This window comes from Anarrhichthys ocellatus, unplaced genomic scaffold, assembly GCF_004355925.1.
Source record: "Anarrhichthys ocellatus isolate YVR2014 unplaced genomic scaffold, GSC_Weel_1.0 scaffold31, whole genome shotgun sequence".
NCBI lineage: Eukaryota > Metazoa > Chordata > Actinopteri > Perciformes > Anarhichadidae > Anarrhichthys > Anarrhichthys ocellatus.
In genome coordinates, this window is record NW_022280061.1 from 2,417,276 (window position 1) to 2,440,071 (window position 22,796).

General features: G+C 42.8%; 1 protein-coding gene across 1 annotated transcript; it reads left to right on the forward strand.

Annotated features, from left to right (window-relative positions):
- Nucleotides 1-451: 451 nt before the first annotated feature.
- On the forward strand, nucleotides 452-22,723 carry gnav1 (guanine nucleotide binding protein (G protein) alpha v1). The gene is made up of 9 exons (XM_031864618.1): nucleotides 452-1,002; nucleotides 1,267-1,358; nucleotides 7,313-7,405; nucleotides 8,021-8,181; nucleotides 10,117-10,245; nucleotides 17,820-17,949; nucleotides 18,134-18,205; nucleotides 20,230-20,317; nucleotides 21,521-22,723. The coding sequence occupies exons 1-9, from the start codon at nucleotides 870-872 to the stop codon at nucleotides 21,709-21,711; spliced, it is 1,089 nt and encodes a 362-aa protein (XP_031720478.1). The 5' UTR covers nucleotides 452-869; the 3' UTR covers nucleotides 21,712-22,723.
- The last annotated feature ends 73 nt before the right edge of the window (nucleotides 22,724-22,796 follow it).

The following is a 22,796-nucleotide window of genomic DNA, read 5'->3' on the forward strand; positions in this document are numbered from 1 at the left end:
TGTGCGTGTGTGTGTGTGTGCGCGCGCACAGACTTAACTGACTTGCTTGCCATCTGTGTCTCTATTTGTTTTTTTGCAAGTTAGAACGTTATCACTTATCCGTGTGTGGATGTTTTTCACATCACACACTGTAAATCCATCATAACGTAACTGTAACTTGAGCAGGTCTCATCAGCCATTCTAAATGAAAACACCTGTGTGTGATGGCAGGGGCTTTATTCCAACTAGAGAATACGTTTTGTAGACAAAGTAACTGGTTATTTAAAGTGGAAATACACTACTTTACTAAATGTACTCAGTTACTTTGCACCACTTCGAGGGATAAAGCGTAGTTAGTTTTCTCAGCATACACAGGTGAAATTGCGGATTCAGCATTTTTGTCTCCGGGACGTCACTTCCCAGGGAAGTCCCAAAACTTTTCCATCTGTGCAGCAGGCTGCAGTGGGAGGAGGCACTTTTAGGATTGTCTTGGTTCTTTGCCAAGGCGGTAGGGCAGATTTTGAACCGCACAGTGTCAACAGTTTGGTTGTTTTCACGGCTGAGGACAGTCGCCGAAAAGTAACCACCCGTTAAAATCTGCCCCTGAGAAGGAAAAGACAAGAAAACTATTGGAGCGATGCGTAAAATCAAATTCGTCCGTACGGTTTGAGCCCCAACTCCAGGGAGTCTGACGGATATGTGTCGGAGATGGCCTGAACTTTTCTTTCTCTAGAGTTACCAGTAACGCTTGCTTGCCGCGTGCGGATTTAGCAGGAGAGCTCGTGGCTTGCAGCTCATAGAAACAAGTTGGGCTTGACCTCCAGTCTGGACTCCCTGCCTTTGTTTTTTCCTCTCAGGCCGGGGGTCGTGGGAGGAGATGAGTGCTCAGGATGGGACTGTGCCTCGGTACCGAAGTTACAGAGGAGGAGGAGAAGAAGGCGAGGATCCACAGCACCAAGATAGACCGAGACCTGTACGAGTACGCCAAGCGGGAGATGAATGTGGTTAAAATACTCCTGCTAGGTGAGACTGACGACTGAACATCCTTCAACTCACAGTGGATATATGAGTAGCACCTGAATCCCTCGCTGGATATTTCCCATTGAACAACATACAATTTCCATAAAAAATTGATTGTGACTGACTAATAAATCCACTGTTTAATTGAACCATTGTAGATTCAATGATTAAACTTGATCACAGATGCAAGTTTCATATGATTTATCTCTACTGCATTAACAAAAACAAAGAAGACCCAGTTTAACACCTATTTACAACCTCCTCCAGGTGCAGCAGAGAGCGGCAAAAGCACTTTGGTCAAACAGATGAAGATCATTCACAGTCATGGATTCACCAAGCAAGAGCTCACCAGCTTCAAGGTGGGGAACGCACACACACACACGTACACCTGAGGAGACTGGTTCAGTCTGCCTGATGCTTTTCTTTGAGCAGTCTATTAGCATACAGTGTTGTGTTTCCAGAAGAAGAGAGCTGGACAACAATCGCACTTAAGGGGAAGCCAAGAGCTCGGTTTAATTAATGCATCACAGGAGTGGAATTAAAGTTAATGATGTGGAGTCGGTGACGGAGATGAAGAGGAGATGTGATGTAAAACGAGGCGATGCTTAGTTCCCGTGGGGGATATTTTCTCACGATACGCAGGCTCAGATCCAAGTTGGTATGCAGTGGTTTGGCTCGCATCTGCTCTTCCTTCAGTGTGTGTGTGTGTTTGTGAGCAACTGGAAGCCAGATTCCTCCGTTGTACTGGGGTTGGGAGAATGGAAACGGTTCAACACACACACACACACACACACACACACACACACACACACCATCTTGTTTTCATTGAAGGCTTATCTTTTTCCACATCCCTGTCCATTACTCTCCTCTTTTCCCCTTCACTATTCCTGTATCTTTTCGTCTTTCTCTCCACCTTCCTGCCATGCATATACATAATGAGTATGTGATGACTGAGGAGGCCTTTCTCTGTCTTCATCGTGCTCTTTAATAACAGCCCTGTCACCGGAACAGGCTGACAAGGCAAGCTCCACAGATGAAGATGGTGGAGTTTGAACTCTCCTAAATACAATTCACACTGCCGTTAAGTTGTTGATCATCTTATGTCCAAAACACTGTCAAACTTTGTCGAAACATTTGTTTTTGCAGTTGCTCATGGTCAGGATTATGCACACACACACACACTGGTATGACATATGAAGGTCCCAGTTGTTTGTACTGGCAGCTGGGACGTTTCAATGCATTCCGAGATATTAAAGACGCCTCCAGCTTCCCTCCCTGCAGTCCTCTCTCCTTCTGCTGCCTCTCCTGTCTCATAACCGGCACCTTGTCTGCAGTTCCCTTCCGTCAACACAAGCGTCATGCTTTCTTTTATTGGGCTGTGTTGAATAAAGAAGGATAACGAACCCCGGAGGAGCTCTATTTATGCTTTTATCAGTTTGAGGAGGAGCTGGATGTCAAACCTCGACACTTTTTTGGTGCAGAATTAAATGTGTATCAAAAACTAACCAAAAGTACCAAAAATCTGTATTGAACGTGTAGTCTAATTCCTTATCAATGATTCAATCATGTTGTCTCTTCAAATACACATTTTGACAGTTTTAAACAGTATTTATTTATTTATTTATTTCAAAACGTATTTAGGAGAAGTTTTTGTACAGTTGCTTGTCTTCAGACATTTAATATTTGAGACCTGTCCTATTTTAAACAGTTAATTAAAGAGGTTCTCCAGAAAAACATGTTATTACAAAGTTATTACAGTTTTATTATTGGTACCGAAACTCAGTTATGTTGCTACTAGTATCAAACGAGAGCAAGAGTCTCTGTGATGCTGTACTAAAGAAGCCAAATGCTAATGTTAGCGTGCTAACATGCTCACAATAACAATGCTAAGATGCTGACGTTAAGCAGGTATGAGGTTTACTGTATTCACCATCTTAGTTCACTTGTGAGCATGCTAACATTTGCTAATTAGCACTAACCACAAAGTACAGCTGAGGCTGATGGGAAGGTATTTAAGTATTGGACAAATATAAGTGTTTACTTGATGATGGCGCTCGGTTAAACAAGATCATCTCCAAAGTCATTACAATTCATCCTGAGAGGGACCGGAGTTTAAGCACCAATTTCCATAACAATCCATTCAAAGGTTGTCGAGACATTTCAATTAAACAAGAAAAATGTAATCCCTCTGGCAACTATGGCAATTTTTAAATGATACCCCAGCCCGACATTTGAGCTATTGCACATTTTCATTGTTCAGAAAGCTGCTAAAAAGCACAAATTATTAACAATGTAAGCAGTTCACAAAGATATTTGACATGTTCAAGCATGAACACGGGTTAAATACCAGCAGTCACATCTCCTTTGTTCTCCATGCTGTTAGTTGGGTTTGGCTTTTGTTCTCAGGTGACGCCCTTGTTTTAGAAAAATGACACTAACTCACAAACCTGCCCTGCCCTTTCCTGACCATCCCAACCACACACACATACACACACACACACACACATACTTATTCTTTATCAAGCCTGTGTGCATATTGTTCCACATGTGTATTTGTTTCCACCTCTGACGCCCTACCTGCTATCTTGAACAAGCGTCTTTGTGTCCACCAATGCAGTCGTAAACATCTGGACCTTGTCTTGAACTGGATAGGTAGTCCCTGCTCAACGCTATCTGTTCGACCATATTTCCCCTGAAGGCACAGTGAGAAAACCCCCATCTCTTTATTTCCCTTTCTGGTCTTTCTGTGGCCCTGCCAGCCAGGTTTGTATTGCACTAGGACCATGACAGGCAGCCTGTTTGAGTGGAAGAAAGGTAGGAAGCTGGCTCCTCTTTGTCTCATCCCTCCTTTAGTTGCAGCCCGAGGCCGTGGTGTTGCCTTTACTCTGGATAGGCTGAAACTTCCCTTCATTCTGTTCCAATGCACACAACTCTGTGTCAACAAAAGTGAGGCTTTGTGTGTGTGTGTCTGTGTGTGTCTGTGTGCACATGTTAATGTTTTGTAGTAAATTGCTCTGACACAAGACAACTGCAAATGACTGTTAGTTTGTTTGGGTTCAGGGAGCCGATCCAAACAGCAAGTTTGAACAATCGTTCAGTGTCTCTGGATGGATTTAGAGATTACGCTGCTGTAATGGGAGTTGTAGTATCTCCAACATAAAGTTCCCACAATGCTTTGAACTGTGTTGGTATTGACAGCCAGCAGGAAACAAAGGTTGGAAAGGTGTGAGAGATTTCTGTCTGTTGTACTTCCTTGTAAACTAATCAACACACACACACACACACACACACACACACACACACACACGGGTGAAAACACAGTGTCTCTTTACACTATACTCTTCCAGAGAGGTGAGGTATAGTGTGATGGTGGATTCAGATTACCATAGAGCAACCGACCTGTGGCCCCAGGCTCTTTGTGTGTGCGTGTGCGTGCGTGCCTGTGTGTGTGTGTAGGCGTGCATTGGTCAGTGGAGAGAATGGCCCAGTGTTTGTGTATTAGGGGTAACGTAGTCATCCGGCAGAAAGTGTGTTTAGTTGCAACAGCCAGTACAAGCTGATTGGTCAGTTTACTTCACGTACGGTTAGTCACAGAGAGAGAGACTCGTTCTACACACACACACAGTGTCTGATGTTGATGCCCCCCCCCCCCTCCCTCTCTGCCTCCCACCTCTACTGTCAACACAGAACCAAAGTAAGCCTTGAGTCAGATAGAAGGAGGAACTTGGAAACAATTTATAAGGAGGACAAAGGTGGTGGGAGGGAAGGAAGAAAGAAGAATAAACCAACTGAAGGGAGAGACGAGGGATTCGGGCGGTCATTTAATCCGTTGCACTTTAAATCCAGGGGGTGGACAGATTTAGCAATTGAATAGATCCAATGAATGCTACCTTTTTGTAATGCTAACAAAGCTCCAATTATTAAGTGTTGATTCAACTCACGGGAAAATCTTGTCGTTGTGAAGATGCATTGTGTGCCTCCTTGAGATCTCATATGTTGAGTGTATTTCCATCCTTATAAAACATTCGAAATGCTGATTTCTTAAAAATTTTCGATCCTGTATTGCCTTCTTCTTCACTGCCTTCGTTGGTGCACTGCTCTGTTTGTTGGCACATTGTCGATTCCAGAATATGCATCCTCATAGGTGACACAAACGGGTACGCCCTCATAAAGACTCTCAGCACAGCGAGCTGTCAAAAGCTCCACAGGGTAGCTTTAAGATACCTTCACTTCAGTACATAAGCCCGTCTAAAGCAGGCGCAAGTGTCGGACAGCCCAGATTTACTGTGAACTGCCTCAAGGATGGATACTTAAAGATTCAGGGCTTTTTGAGGCACCCAACATCAAAAGTGTTTGTGTTTGTCTCATCAAGCTTGCATAGAGAACCAGTCAAGGTAGGAGAGACCCTGGTAGCAGAGGTAGAACTCTGAATCTTGAAGATGGAAGAACAACATCCACAGGAGAGGTAGCCTAGATAAATCCACGATGAAACTACACATTTAGCAGAGGTCTCGTACAAGGCTCGAATGCCCCCTTCAATTCGTACGTTTGTAATGTAGTGTGTCATGAGGCCCAATTGAATATGTGTGTAACTGCATTCATCTTTAAAGCCTCCACACTCACCCACACAGGTGCTTCTACGTGTGCTTCCTGGTTAGACCTCCTCTCACAGAAACTGGCAGTTATTGACATCGTCCTTTACGCCCATGTTAGTTTTATTACACTTATTAGGGCCAGTCACCTTTACTTGTTATCGTTCTTATTGGACCATAGAATAGAACACCTGTGTGGGTGTTGTGTCCCGATGAGCGTGACAGAGTTTCACTAAGGAACACGTTTTAGGAAGAACTAACTTTGCCTGTATTTTGTGTCGACCGTACTTTTTAGTCACACTTGCAGCGCGGCTCTAGGGATGTCAATGTCAGCTGGTCAGCTAACTTTTCATCAAGAGCCATCATTAGGTCAACATTATTATTGTCCCTTTGGTTCATAACCAGATATTTGCAAATGTAAATTCATTCCCATCATCCTCGGCTGTACTTTATGTCTCTTGCTAATGAGCAAATGTTAGCATGCTAACTAAGAAGGTCAACCTGGTGGACATTACACCTCGCTAACATCAGCATGTTAGCATGGTAGAATGCATGCGCTGTTGCACCTAAGTACAGCTTTTTAGAGCTGCAACCATGGCTGTAGACTCTTCGTCCTGTTCGTATCTTACTTCTCCTTAGCTGCACTTTTCATACTTGAAAGCCTCTCTTAGTCTTTGTCCATTGTTCACTAACCTGAACTAGAGCAGAAACCACTTCATAAACACGTTTTTGTAGCAAACCTCAAGCTTGCCATCACCCCTATATCACCAACTGCCTGGTTTCTAGTGATGCTTATGGTCATAAAACATAGAATCTGCACCAAAAAATATTTATTGTTTGTAAGATTACAAGAATGTGGTGTTGTGATACAACAAATCTAGTGTTGTATGAAATTGCATATCTGAACAGATGACTGTGATGATGAGGCAGAGGGAGACAAATGCACAAAGCAGCTTATTTCCGACGCAAATCAATGCAGCGCTGTCAGCCGAGGTTCTCCCGAAATGTCCCCGATGCCGCGGTGTCAGCAGCCCTCAGCCCAGCTCTCCTGGTGAGATGAAGCCCCGTCACCTCACCGAATTATCTCGCCTCGCACATTTCACTTGGAGAGCAACACATCTCGATCTGGACACTAAAACACACACACAGAGAGAGGGAGAAGAGCGACCAGACCGTGATAGAATCGTGATGGAATGTGAAGCTTATCTTGAGCTGGCAGGAGAGCGACAGAGAGTATAACTCATGCACACACACGCACGCACACACACACACACACATCCTGACTCTCTGCAGGAGTCATTCTGCTCAGTCACTAAAGACTCAAGGTTTCCAAGCACTAAAACAGAGTTATGAGTTTAATTTATGTGAATTACATGTGACTCTCCCTCTCCTACGCTCTCAATAGGATTTGATTGCTGATCCATGGGGTGTGATAAATGGAAATGCACACACACACACACATACACACACTATGCCCCATGAATACTATATGAAAATGTGTTGATTAGTGAACTTTAGATATGCTGGGAGGCAGATTTTGTTACCTTTGGACAGTGATTCTCAGTCTTTATGCTAAGCTGGTTGTCTGTTGACTGTTATTCCTGTATGATTCAAAATGAGGTACTCTTTTTAAAAGTTGTCCTTGTTAGTGATGACTTTCAGTTTCCTCCTGTTGCCGTGGCTGTTCATAAACTTAACCGTTGACCGTTGATCTTTGGCAGCCTGCAGTGCTGGATAACCTCCTGACCTCCATGAAGTTTGTCCTCCATGGCATGGGCGTCCTCCGGATCAACCTGGCCAACACCAGGAACAAGGTAGTCTGTCTGCACGTCTCTGTGTCAACCTGTCTCTCTGCATGTTTGTTCCTTTTTTACGTTTTGTGTTTTTCAATTCTATCAAACTTGTTTTTGCCAAATCCCTCTCTTCTCTATCTTTCTCTTTTCCATCCTGCTCCTCTTCTCTGCGTCACTGCACCAGATCTCCACTAGAGAGCAGCATCTCAGCACTGCAGCCACAGCTGCTGCATCTAGCGCCACACACACACACACACACACACACACACACAGTAACGGTTTGTTTGCATGAGAGCAGAGCGCTACACTGGGTGGGTGATTGGATTGTGGGGTTCAATTTGATTTGAACTTTATTGTCAAAGTTATCAAAAATCATACACTGTCCACCCACTACGCACATCTTGCCGGGAGATGATGACCAAATTATTTCCTCTATTAAATGTCACCAGGGTGTGTATGTGTTTGTGTATATCCATAAATTTGTCCATCAGTAAAGATTACCGAGTCTTAAGAGCCGAGACAGACTTGCTGAACTTTTCTGTCGTTAAGACTCACATCCTCTTTTCCGTCTGCCCTCCCCTCCTTCCTGACCAGCCGTCCATCCATCCATATATCTGTCTCCGTCTCTTCTTGCAGGTCCACGCCCATTCTGTCCTGTCGTGTGGGCGCTGTTTTGACGAAGAACAGGTGCTGTTTCCTTTCCTTAGCCACGCCCTGTCCTGTCTGTTGGCCGACCAGGGAGTGAGGGCGGCGGCGGCCCGCGGATACGAGTACGAGCTCAATGACTCGGCACTGTAGTGAGTACTTTGCCAGCACACACTCCCGCTGTGTCGAGGAGGTGCGGGGGTCTAATTAGCTGGACTTAGCAGCCGATGCTCGGCCGTGTGCTCGCTGTCACTGGGAATCAGAGTCTGGGGAGAGGAAAGAGGGAGTGAGACAATCCCATGTAATGTGTAATTAATTACATGTACCTCCATGGGTATTATATACATCTATTTCACATCTTTAAAATACATGCATGAGTTTGTTTTTTTATTGGTTTTGGATGCAAAGCAATGCAACACAAACAAATGCTCAAACGTAGAGGTATAAATAATAAGACTGAATGTTTAAAAATGTGCATATTCAAGGAAAAGACAAATGTGTGCAGGCACAATAATGAAAGTAAAGAAGTGAGGACGAAGACGAAAATAAGACAGGAGTGTAGAAAGGACGTCGTGTGTAAGACAGAGCTGGAACCCACCAGGAGGTTGTCCGATCTCATCCTCTACCCCAGCGAGAGGCCTCGGCTCTGGCGTTATCTACACCGACAGCCTCCCTTGTTCCCACTGAGAACCACCGAACATCACCATCACCCTCCACTTTCCTGAGGCACACACACACACACACACACACACACACACACACACACGCTCATGTTCATACTTCTATACTTGTGAGGACCCTTATTGACATAATACATTTTCCAGATCCTTAAATTAGCTTTAAAGGGGATATTCCAAATTAGTACAACTTGGATCTTATTTTATCTAGAAAGGGAATAACTCTCATTGGTAATAATACTGAAACGACTGAAAAAAACATACATTTTCAAGGATTTTCGAGGATCAAGTTAAATGACTTTACTCACCGTACTAAGTGTAGTTGTAAGTACTCAGTTTTTTGTGCTCACTTTTGATTTTTCTACTAAATAAAGTGACTTGGCTCAGCTTGTTTACAACAGATTCTGTACTCTATGTGTCCAAGATAGACAATAGAGTCTCATATCAAACAGTTGCTTATTGGCACATCCAGCAGTCACGGAGCAACATGATATTTCATTTGGAGTTGTGTATCTGTCCACCTGATGAATGCGAGTCCAATATTCACTATTTTTTAGCTCTTTTTTTTTTGGTCTTTACCAACTCCTGAGGAATGATAACTCCTGTCTGTAACTGCTAAATGCTCCACTATGTTCACCAGCTCGTATCTAACTGTGTTTCTGTGATGTTTAATGCTGAGCAGATGGTGTACAGTGGGTTTTTATAGCTTCTTTTCTTTAACAGAAGAATTGAGGATTGGTCAAAATGTAGTCAAATGAAAAATGAGCCCTTTCTGTAAAACTCAGACGGGTCCTCACAAAGACAGAAGTACAAAATAGAAGCTCTCACTGCGCAGCGTCCGGCAGGCAGTGTGTTTTTCAAGCAGCAGGATGTTTGTCCCTGTTCAAGAAACTGATGCAGGATGACTAGCTGAGAATGTCACCGTCAGTTTAGGTAGGTGGCGATGTCAGTGTGTGTGTGTGTGTGTGTGTGTGTGTGTGTGTGTGTGTGTGTGTGTGTGTGTGTGTGTGTGTGTGTGTGTGTGTGTGTGAGAAAAGATCACATCTCACTGAGCGCACACACATGGTACAGTTGATTACACTATAGCTGTCTTAATAGCTAATCTGAGTTCGAAAGCTTAGCCTCGGTGTGTTATTATGGTAAACTGCAGTGTGAATATTCATGGTGATGAGCTGCTGCGCCCCCTGGGCCTGCAGCTTTATCACTGCATGCTCTACCCGCCACCTGGCAGCTGATTGCCACACACACACATACAATATACGAGACACCCGCAACTGATACCTGATTCTCTTTTGATCTCAAGTTTGTCTGCCGGTTATTAAGTTTTCCTACCTCTCCCTCCCCCCCCCCCCCCCCCGTTTCCTCTGTCTTTCACCATTCTCTCTCCTCCTCCTCTTCCTCGTTTGGCAGTTTCTTTGAGAACCTGACCCGCATCACTTCTCCAGATTACGTGCCCACAGAGACAGACGTTCTGCGAGTACGACTGAGGACGACAGGCGTGATAGAGACCCAGTTCAAAGTCAACCGTCTCATTTTCAGGTAGACGCCTTTCACTCTTTTTTATTAACACTCCAGAATAAGAGTGCTTACAACCAGTGACTCAGTCCGAGCTGAACTTGACTTCTCCAAAAGCGCCTGTCATACCAACTTACTTCACTTCTTCAGCTGTGACACGCTTATCTCTGTCTACAGCCATGTGATAGGCCCGAGATGTGAGATGGAGATGGGTGGCTTCATTCAATACGTGGATATGACTGCTATCGTTAGGCTTTACATCTACTGACCACACACACATTCAAGAGCACGAGGGGCTCCGTCTTATCAGTGAAGAAGCAGACGGCAGGTATCTGAGGCTGATGCCGGATGACAATATTCATCTCTGATCAATGATGTGTCATAATACCGACGTCTTTATCGTCCTCCAATGGCTGAACTCATTTCCTGAAGCTGCCGATGGTTACGACAGGGTGATGGATATTAATGAACTTGATTTCTCTGCAGCCTGACTGATGCATAACAAACCAGCATCACAGAAAAAGCCCACGCTAAAACCTCTAATGCTATACACTCATGGAGCTGCTGATGATGTTGTTTGGACGTTTTTGTTTTTTTTAACAAGAATGCATTATACAAATCCAGCATAAAACTGGAAATGGCAAAGTGTTCTGAAGAAGATGGTTTCATGTGCTTGCTGCTGATGAAGGGGAAGTCAAAATACAGAAATTGAAATAAATTGTAAGTTAAGAGAGAACAGCTAAATGAAGTGAAGGTGAAGTATCACTTCTGAATGCTGAAAGGATTTTAAGATTCAGTCAAAGTTCGAGCGCTGAAAGGAACTGAAATGTCAGCCGAGGATAAGTTGAGCTTCCAGCGTCAGTCGAAGTGGTTAAACTGAAAAACAGTTGAAGTGTTGGTTGTAATGCGAGCACTGAAAGAAGTTGGAGTAAATTGTGCGTGAACAATGGAAGTTGTGAGAGTTAGAAGGGCTGAGGAAGTTTTGTTGTTTAGAGGTAAAAGCCTGACAAAATGTACAGAATGTGCAGAAAATGACAGCATAAAATCAACAAAGTTGCATCCGCTATAAATCACGAGCAGGATCTGCCCAAGCACTCGCTGCCAGCTTTAGTACTTGACCGTTTTCATTATCTGCTGGTTAGTCAATGTTAGAATATAATGTTAAGCTATTCTAAACGTCACTAGTTGGTGGCAGATTTTTACATATATGTTTGGAAATATGTCTTGTATTTGGAATTAAAAGTATTGAAATTGTGAAACCTGTGAAATTAAAGAAACTACTAACTGTACAAGTAGATTTTTTTAAATTGGGTACACAAAGAAATATCTAAGAGAAGTGGCTGAAGGTTGATATAGTATATTTTATGAAACTCAAATTTAAGTATCCTTGAAAATAATCCAGATATTTGTGAGAGCTGTACTGTACACAGTGGAGCTTTGAGCTAAAGTGCTGTACTCTCTATGATGAAGCAGGCATGATGTTCACCCTGCTCATCATCTGTGTTTAACGCGTATGCATGCAGACATTTGCCAATTAGCACTAAACACAAACTACTCTGGGGCTGATGGGAATCCTGTCAGTTCTCCGTGTGTTTGATCATAAAACAGATTATTGGACAAATTGACACGAAACATTTGTGATCCGCAGAAATGAAAATCAAGACGCCTGCTTTTAGTGTGTTGGATTGTGGTTGATTTTCCGGAGTTTGGTTTTATGGGGAGACTAATGGTCCATGGACGGAGGGTTAACAAGGATACATTCAGCACACACACATTTTATTGTGTGTGTGTCACTTCAAGAAAATCCGATTACTCTCCTCTTCTTTCTTAAAATGTCTACCTGAGGAGCACCTCTTCTCTACCACAATAACAACCTGCCATCCATGCTCAACATTACATCTTATAGGGAATTAAAATGATAAAACACGTTACCTCAGCTTTTCATAAGATCTCTGTTTAGCATATAAACATTGTAGAGCGAGTCAGTTTGTCAGCAGATGACTTCAGTCAGGGGTATTTGTGTGAAATCGAAATGCTTCTTTTACGTCTCTGGATGCCACTGACTTGAGAGTGTTCCTGCGTTTAATGCCATACATACACCAATTTTGACTGCATTTGACAGTATTTCACGTCAGGAAAAGTTTCCCGGCAACAGATAACCGTATCTGTTCTGCAGCGCAGCTTTCTCCTCGCAGTCTTACTGTTTGCGTCACCGTAGAGTCACTCAGAAGCTTGTTGTTTTTGCTTTTTAATAATTTGTGAATGTGTTTTGTTTCACTGTGAAACATTGTGATGGTGACGTCACCACAAGGTGACGGCGTCAGACCTGAGAGAGGGGAGCAGAGTCCCAGGTGGTGCTGCAGGACGGTGTGTGTGTGTGTGTGTGTGTGTGTGTGTGTGTGGGTGGGTTCGTGCCTGTGACTTGGAGAGATCAAGCCCTTGAGGTTGATGAAGAGCTTAGCATAAGTCAATGTAATTATTTCAAACTTGGCAACAAAGGGGATATTAAAGGGATTTGGAGGAGTTGATGGTTTGTGTTTGTCAGAAAGATCGAGCTTGAGTTTTTCCATTCCGACGTAGACAGTTTGTAGTTCTACTAACTGAGTTAACAAATGATTTCCTTCACTATGAGTAGAGACACCGGAGTTTTTATTTTCTTCATTTTTATTTTGTCAGGCAGTCTCGTTGAGGTTAAGATCTCTTTTCCAAGAGAGAACAGGAAACATTCACAAGAATACAAACGGCAAAATAGAAATAACACAAGTACACTATAACAAGGAACTAAAAGCAGTTAATAGAATTAAGAAAAACATCGGATAATAAAGCTTTAAAATCCCCCAATGAGAATGCACAACTATAGTTTGACGGCAGATAATAATAAACACGTTGTTTTTATTCTGTTGTTTTTTCTTAATCTTTTGTTGTAATTTTTGATCAATCTCTGGCACAAGGATTTCCTTTGGCATTAATAAAGTTCTATCTTCTCTTACATGAGGGATATCTAAGGTTACTGGATAGTGTGCTACAGATACAAGATTTAAATTTGAGGTAATTTGCAAACTTCAACAGTAGAGAGATTATAAATGAATAACACGTGATGGCTGTTTCTTCTTGATTGTAAGGATCTGCACAATGTGAAACTGCATCCTACAGTTCAATGACTGTCTCCCTCTTGTTGGTTGATACTCAAGGTTTCTCATCAGAGCCAGCATCTGCGCCCTGCAATCCCGTTTTTATTATTTAAGAATTGCTTCATGTTGAACTTTACGGTTTTAAACAGCGCTCACTCCTTCAGTATTTCACTGTACTTGAATCCACAAATTTCAACCCACGAATGAATGTAAAAAAAGTGCAGGCCTTTGGCTTCGAGTGGTCTCTGCATGCAGCCCTAACATTCCAGGATTGAGTCTGCTTTGGGATCTTTGTTGAATCGTTCGTCAGTGTGCATCAGGTCAACTGAATGTGAAATTTGTCTACAGGCAAGCACACAATTCAGCAAAGATGGAGAGTAGAGCTTTCAATTACAACAAACAGTAGTTGATGAATGTTTACATGGATTCATCCGTTCCTGTTTGTTCTGTAACTTGTGGGGCAACTGTAAAATAAAGCCTACATTTCAGAGAAACCAATGAGCTTTGAAGGGGTTCTCAAACAATAAATAATCTTCTTTGCTGTGTCGCACATTAGCTGGAAAACATATGTACTGCGAGGAATGTGGTCACTGCGTGGGACGGTAGAGTAGACAAGCTGTAAAATATATGAATGAGGGGGTCTGACGGATCACCACGTATCCTCTATTGGAAAAACTGCAATTTACACCACATGTTCTCCGGAGTTGAGGCTCATGTTAAAAAGATTGTCAGTTTTGATTGGATGAATTATTTGAAAAAGGAACCAATCAAAAATCTCACACCCTGAATAACCGGTACATTAACGACACACCGGGTCTCATTATCCTGTTATTCAAACACTTAATCAACCGTGCAAGGGATGACATCAAGCCATCGTCTTCCTAGCGTCTCTGTGTGTGTAGGCTTGCATATGTGTGTGTGTGTGTGTGTGTGTGTGTGTAAGAGCATAACGTCTCACAACTTTACACCCAGACACCGCCTAGTTTGCATACAGATGTCCTGTTTGACCTTTAACCCCTCAGTGTAATAACGATCTGGGTCTTTTCCTGCATCATTAACATCAACTGCTCTGATAATTACCATTAAAACACTGCTGATGAGGGTGAACATGATGTGGAGAGAGTAAAGGAGGAGAGGACTAGCTGAAGACAAAGTGTGACATATAAAGAAAAGTATTTATTTATACAGACAGGGTCAAGGTTTGGAACATGTTTGCTGTCTGTACAGTTTGCTTAATCAGTCTTCATCTAGAGAATTATATAAATAATAGCAAATACGTGCACCATAGACAGACTCCAGTCCTGATCTTTCAGTCAAAATGTGTTTGCAAACCACAGCGATGCTATTTGAAATGTGAACACTCATTTCGTAATTGTAATTTTAAATCATGAATGCTTAATGTAAAAATAATTTAACACTTTTCAGTCTAAATCACAAACTAAAACCTGTGCAGTTGTAGAAATCTTCTGCTTTCATGGTAATTAACCTTTTTTTAGAGTCCCTCACCCGTGGCATGCTGGGAGGCTTTGCTCTGGAGGTGTCTGGAGGGTTAAGATCAGATGAGGACCCTGTAGATGTGTGCGACTCCCGTGGTAAAGAGTCTCGACCGACGGTTACACAACATTGTTTTCCATCTTCCAAGGTGGCGCGACAATACGTGATTCTTTACGATGTGAGATACACTGTATAAGGCCGAGTGAATGTAATATTATTTAAAGAAATTTGGTACGAGTCTATGCATACGAACTGTATCAAGATCTCTAAAATCAGATTTATGTTGGAATAAACTGATATATTAAAGTTAGGACAACTGGGGCTTCCAGTTTGTTCTATTACTCATCGTTACTCGTTGACCTGAAATCTTCTACATCTCTTTACTCCAGACACATCTCGGCAACAAATTAGACAAAATAAAAAACTTAATGCGAGGTCCACTCACTAGCTTTTTCTAAAGCTTTGAAGCGCATCTTTCCTGGAGTTCATACGAGTCTTTGTTCCTGCAAAGCTACGATATGAAAGCTAACACCGAGAGGGGATCGTGGTGTGTGTTGCGTGTGTGTGACCTTGTGCACATGTGCTTGCGAGTAGGTTTGTGTAATGAAGCATCAGCTTCACTGACATGTTCTGTGTCGCACATCATTTTCCACGGAAAGTTTCCATCGGGAATCTTACCTCGTCTTTACTTTGCACGCCCTCCGCTGTTTGTTTCCCTCTCTGCGCGTCTGTGTTTCCACATGTTCATTTCCCCTCTCAAATAAAGAGTGGCATTAACTCGATGGATGCTCAAATGGAAGGTGGGAGATGGCACATCTGGTTTTGAAAATGGGTGAAGTGGGACAAACTAATGTGTGTCCGTCTCTCTCTGTGTGTTTCTGCCGCTCTCATTCCTGTTGTGTTTTTCTCTCTCGTCCTTTTGGAGAACATTGACATTTACGCTTATTTTGCTGCCGTGTTGTGATTGTCTCTGGTAAAAATGTTGTTATTGTCTTGGTGAAAATTGAAAAAAGAGGGAGCCCGGTCTTCAGAGATGTGCGACACACTTGTCTTTGTGTGAGAGCATGTGTGTGTGTGTGTACATCACATATTTTAGGAATATCTGACCTTATCCAAAACCAATACAATCTGTCATTGATTAGAGCTACCCCTCAGTGCTATAGTCGACTGTACGATCAGTATGGAAGGTCATGAACACACTGAAAGCACAGCCTTACACTTCTCTACTGGAAATTGAATCCTGATAAAGGACATGTCAGTCACGATGTGATTTCATATCGCATACTTGCACACACATGCTGGTAAATAACTTGAATACAGTGCTGCCTTCACTGTCTGGTGAACGAGAAATAGATAAATAAGCCTGAAGTTCTCCTACTTATGTCTTTTACAATATTAATGATAACAATAATCGAATGTTCTTGCCTCGGAAATAAGACGGAAAAGAAACTGCTGTTTTGTTATCTGAGTATCAAAGGGAGGCCAGAAATTGTCATATTTAAGAGCGTATGGACAAAATGACTTCTCCGTGGTATGAGAGTCATTGCTGTGTGTGTGTGTGTGTGTGTGTGCGCGTGCGTGCGTGTTCACTCTCTTGAGGGTCCCTGGTTGGAGTGTGTCACCCTGCTAAATCAATTGCACCTGGGCCCAGAATCACAGTGTGGATCTCTCTTATCCCTCTGCAATTGTCACACAGCTTTCGTTGTTACTTGCCTTTCTCAACATCTTTAATCGTTGTTTTTTTTTTGTTTTATCCAATTAATAATTATTTCGTCATTGCATACCCGTCTCCCACTTTTATCATGGGCCTATTGGCAGGGTGTGCGGCAATAAGTCCGGTTCCAAAGCCGACATTTTGACTTGTCGCGGCAGGAAACGCACAGGTGTAGTCAACTACATTAACAATGGCTCTGTTTTATTAAATTTATATATAGTTCTCTATATGTCAGTGGCCAGAATGGGTTAATCTGTTGAAGGCAAACATTTAAAGGTGCTGCACACCCACACAGTTGTTTTCAGTTATTGTGCTGATTAGACTTAGCTCAAGTTGATTTTGGGCATCAAACTCTGTGTACTAAAGATAATAATAAAGGTGTAAGTTCACTGTTTTCTATATAGTGCGCTGTATTTAGAGCCCAAATTCTCAGTGTGAAATGTCTGCACTATATAATGCTATTATATAATAAACAGTCCCACAATGCATTGTTGCATTTGGTAAATGTGAAAATTACAATCGTGCGACTCTACAGCGGACAGATGGTTGATAAGTGTCCAAAATCTCAATCCACAGTTCTCTAAAGAGTAAACTGCTATAAACTGTAGTGTTTGTTTATTATGCAACGACGAGTGTATGGGACACGGACGAGAAGTGACGGAGATCAGACGCACCGACACGGTCCTGAGAGGAGCTCTAATCAGTGAAATATGGTCAAACAGCTGTGTGGGTGGACCACAGGTCTGACAATCAGACCGATGAAGTGTGAGGTCCATTTGTTGTGCCGCCCGCTCAATATGCACAATTTACATCTTTTACTTAAAATAGGAAACAGAGATCAAGACTTTTCTGACTGTTTAACAGTGTTGCTTATCCTGGAAATGGTGTGACACAAATTGTAGCCCCTCGCCTCACACAATATACAGTTTACACATTCTGTATATAACACATGAAGGTCCCTGGCGAAGTAATTAAGTTACAATTTCAGTACGCAGCTGAATGTTGCTGGAATGTTTGCTTGATTTACACGACCTAACCTGAATGTATTCCTCTGATGTATCTTGGCAGTTAAGTCGAGTGCTGTGAAAGCTGCTCAAATCACTTTTGAAACGGCTTGTTTCAAGAAAAGAAAACCTGTTTCTCTTTATGTTGTTTTAGATCTTTTCATTTCTCTTATTAGAGAAAGCTTTAGCTGCACCTTGACTTCCCCCTCTTCAGCTCAATTCCTCATCCAACTTTTTCCGCCCCTCTGTGTACAGGATGTACGACGTTGGAGGCCAAAGAACTGAGCGGAGGAAGTGGATCGGTTGTTTCGAGGACGTCAGGGCGGTGCTGTTCGTGGTGGCGCTCAGCGGTTACGACATGACCCTGGTGGAAGACCCTTCCGTGGTACAGGCTGCACTCAATCCCTCCCTCACAAATGTTCATGCTCTCCAGACAAAGCAACGAGAGAGAATTTGTTGAGTCTCACCCAATCGTCATTACGTCGTCTCCTCACAGACCAAGTTTTAAATATGACGAAATGGCTGCTCCTCTGCAGCTACCTGACGGTGTTATTGTCTTCTCTCTGCAGAATCGTCTTCAGGAGAGCATGAAGCTCTTCTCCTCCATCTGCAACAACTTTTTCTTCCGCAGCACATCCATGGTGAGGAATTCATCAGTCGCTCACCTCAGGATGAAGATGACGTAAAAGGACTAAGATTCTACAGCCTGCTAGCTAGCTCAGACGGTGGTCGGTGGTTTGATCCCCGGCTCCTCTTGTCCACATGTCAAAGTGGCGTAATCATCAATCCCACTGCTCTTCTTGGCAAGACCCACCCTACATAGCTAGATGAGCCAGAGACATTTAGTTAGGGCTAGGCATTGACCTTGAGTAGTTAGGGTCAGGACGGCCCACTGGTCAGGGCATAGGACCCGGACGAATCAGGTTACCGGTACCCCGACGAGCATGGACGCCTGGCCAATCCCAGCGCTTGAACAAGGCGGGTCTTGCCAACAAAAGCAGCGGGATTCATAATAACACGGCAACCGTCCGTGATGTGTGTTTAATGTTAGCATGCTAACGCACTAAACTAGTATAATGACCATGGCTAACCTGCTAAACACCATCGCGTTAGCGCTGTCATTGTGAGCATGTTGATGTTAGCAGTATACTCAAAGCAACACTGTGCATAAGTACAGCCTCACAAAGTCTTAGTCCTGTTTCTCCCTAATTCACTGTGTTGGCCCGTTGACTGTATCTTTATATACAGTTGATGTGTTGGCCCCTCAAACCCAACTCATCTTGTAAGCCACAGCTCCAGGTGGTTATAAAGTGATATAATGACAGTACAGAAAAACAATCTTAAAGACTTTGCGATCTGTTTGTTTCACTTAAAAAATAAGTTTTGTGGAAACTTCCGTTGAATTATCCACCACTCCTCCGGACTGGCAAGTAGCTACAGCTATATTTAAAAATAACAGGACAACAACAAGGGTCCAGCTGAAGAGGGTGAGAACCGCAATTAAGTTTGACAAAAAACATGGAGGTGACGCAAGCGAACTCTTTTTGTGGCTCCCCATTAGCTCTATGACACCATGAGACAAGAACAACACTAATGCATTTGATAAATGCTGTTTCCACACACACACACACACACACACACAGAGGGCCCAGCCCCATCCCTTTGTCTCTTGAGTCCTCCGTCACTCGTAATTAAACAGCGAGTTGTAATTAGGGTGAGCTTTGGCGAGGCGACATTTTCATTTTCCCCCCTCTGTGTTTTTCCGTTCTCCTTTCCGGTAAATGATCGCGTTAAAACAAGCGTGTAACGAGCTTGTTCAATTCATTCCACTTCCCTCTCATTTAAAGCCCACTTAAAAGACAAGTCCGTGCATGTTGATGCGAGTGTCACTTGCTGTTGATTATGCAGCGTTTTCTGCAACTTTTCCAGAAGCCTGTCACCGTGATCACTGTTTTTTAACATTGCTGTCGGGCCTTTATAGAAAGAAAACTCCAATCAAAGGCACTAGGTTTTAGTTTGATATATTGAGACCGTGAGGAAAATCTCAGAGATCTGAACAAGAAAGTTACACCAAAGTGTTACAAGTTTTTATTATTTAAGGCTTCATTAGAGACAAATGGACAATTAAATGTGTGTGTGACATGTTTATGTGCCGGGTTGTGTGTGGGCCTGCACATTAACATGTCTAATTATCTCATTAAACAGAAGCGTTTAATACCTTTTTAACGTGGGAGGGTTAACGCTTCACTGTGGCTGGTCAGTGATCATTACACACACAGGTGTTGCTCCGTATCCTGTTCATTGAACATCTGCTCATCCTTCTCGTCGTTATATTGTTTCATGTGTGTTTTTGCGATCAAAGGGGACGGAGAAGACAACACTTGGCCTTAGTTTTAATTGGTTGACTACAAAACCAAAAGTTCCTGTGAGATGTGGCGACAGAGGAGCACAAGTTGAGTTTAGAGCCAGAGATTTATATAGTAGCAGCTGTGAGGGATTGATTGCAAACTGATGAGTAGATGGAGCTCATTGATCCGCCATCCTCGCCCCATGCTGGTTTCAACACAGCTATCGATCGTCACATTTTAGGTAAATATCTGTAAAGACTTGTGATGAGCATCTCGTTCTCTCAGCTGATTGTTTTCTCTGTGTGTTTTTATTGCAGATTTTATTCATGAACAAGATGGACCTTTTTCAAGACAAGATTTTACACTCTGGGCGACATCTGCGTTTATACCTGCCACAGTTTAAAGGTAGGACTGATGTGCATGTTATGATGTCCTGCAGATACAACTGTCCACATGGACGTAGAATAAGACACCAAAAATACAGCTGCAGGGGTGAAACAGTTGTCAGTAATGAACAGAACTTGTTACATATACGATTATACTCGGCCTTTTTGAAACACAGGTAAAGTTGTACATAATCATCCATCGGAAAAGGACATTTTACTCAAAGGTGTAGCCCTTAATTAAATCATCATATGCATCATACAATGAACAATAATAGATTTTATTTCAGCCATAAGAGCCCATGTACATTAAAAGGAAAGACCAACATTCACAGTTTGGGGGCTTTTAAACATAAAGACACACTGATTATTATCGATCTTGATTTTCTTCTTGATTTTTGTATCCACTCTGCTCAGCAGTTTGCTCCCCACGTCTCAGTGGGATCTACAGGGGCTGCGTCCTCTCTGCTCTCATGCAAATGTCAATATAAATGCTAAAACTCTTGGGATTGGGGTCAGCCAGCAGAGCCAGCATGACCTCAGATCTGATGACCAGTCTAATACAGTGGCTCCCTCACAGTACTGTGTGTAGTTGTGTCCTCTTGTCAAGTTTCAGGCGTCTATGAGGATTTTTTTTCTCTGTATGTTCTTTTAAATAACTTTAAAATATTTAACAAAAAAACAAGACTACAGAAAAAGTAAATGTATCCTGAGACTCTTTGGAGGGCCAAAGGATCTAATGGTGTCATATATGATCATATATTAGTCACTGGGTGACAAGTAGTTTTACTTTGATACTTTAAGTACATTTTACTGAAAATGATACATCTGTACTTTTACTTATGTAAAGGATCTGAATACTTCTTCCTTTACTGCTTAGGAACTAGTTTTTCATGAACTCTGGGTTGATGGTTGGTGTGATGCCTGTCCCTCTGTCCCTCTGTCCCTCTGTCCTCCTGTCCCTGTCGTAGTTCATGGGTTATTGTGACAACAAATGTAAAACAGATCAGCCTCACAAGAATTTTGAATCTTATTTGTGGTGTTTTTTTCTTTCTTCTGAAACACAAACATGCAATTCATAATTTCTGTTTTGCAATTGTTTTGTTACCTGAGCGACTTCACAATCTTTCCCGGTGTACACGCACGGCTGGCTGACACCACACCTGTTCAGTGTTCTGTGGAAAGGAGCCAGATGTTTCATCCGCCTCCTCATCTCCCCTTTCAGGTGCAGACTGCGACGTGGACTCGTCGGCCCGCTTCATCGCCGCCACCTTCGCCTCGCTCGACGCTACTCCCAGCAAACTCATCTACCACCACTTCACCACGGCCACAGACACCTCCAACATCCAGGTTGTCTTCCAGGTGGTTATGGACACGATAATCAAAGAGAATCTGGAGGCTGTGTCGCTCCTGTAACTGCCAGCGGAGGTCCGACTTCACTGGACAGTCGATGATGTCTCATTTTAAATGACATGAAGATCATCAGCTCCAAACACGTCGTTTTCTCTCTGCAGGTGCAGCCTGGGGGCTCTGACGCTCTTTGAAACTGTTGCATTTCATCCTCTGTGATGCTTGATTCTTGGGTTTGAGCCCTAAAACGATGACTTTTTGAAACCTTGTGTTGAGAAATGGGCATTTATATTTTAAACTGTACTACAAAATCAGACTATGAATAGTGAAGTTACATTTTGAGGACTTGTTATATACGCACGCCATTTATTCCGTGTGTGTGTGTGTGTGTGTATGTATGTGGGAGGGCGGGACAGAGAGGGGGTGAGGATTTACTGTTTGTTCTTTACTTCCTCTGTGCAGGGTTCACTCATGCATACCATCGTGTGTTTTCCGCTCATCCATCACTGTGTCTGTTCACATCCCGTGCGTCACACCCTCCTAATGAGGCGGTGATCACTTTAAAAGCACCCCCCAGTTTGTGTTTACTCGTCCTCTCACACTCGGCTCATTGTAATCTGTGCCTCCACTCGCTGCTTTTTTAATATAAGACATTGGGTGTATGTAAAGAAACCTCCCTGAAGCCTCCGACTTGTGTTTCATGCCGATGATTATTATTCCTTTATCTAACACACACACACACTCACAAACCCTGATTTGTCGACCGGGATGATGCTTCGTATATATATGTGATTGTGTGGCATTAACTCTGCCGGGGTCTGACTGATGTGAAGGCTCCCCTGACAGCTGACTGTGCTATCACACCATCTCCTCTGTGACTCCAGTAATAAACAAGATATGTAATGACTGATGCTCTCTGATATAAACACTGAAGATTAAAGAAAAATGAAAAACACCCCAAGTGCCTTATGATGAAGGGGTTTTGCTGTTGTGTAATTTAAATGCTTATTATGTGTATGTAATTAACGAATATTTACTCTTCTCTGTATCTCTTTAAGTCTTAAAGGCCGTTCTCTCACATTGATTTATTTGTGGTCTGTATACTGTGTATTGTACTGAAACTGCAGGTTTGAAGAAAATCATGTAAATTG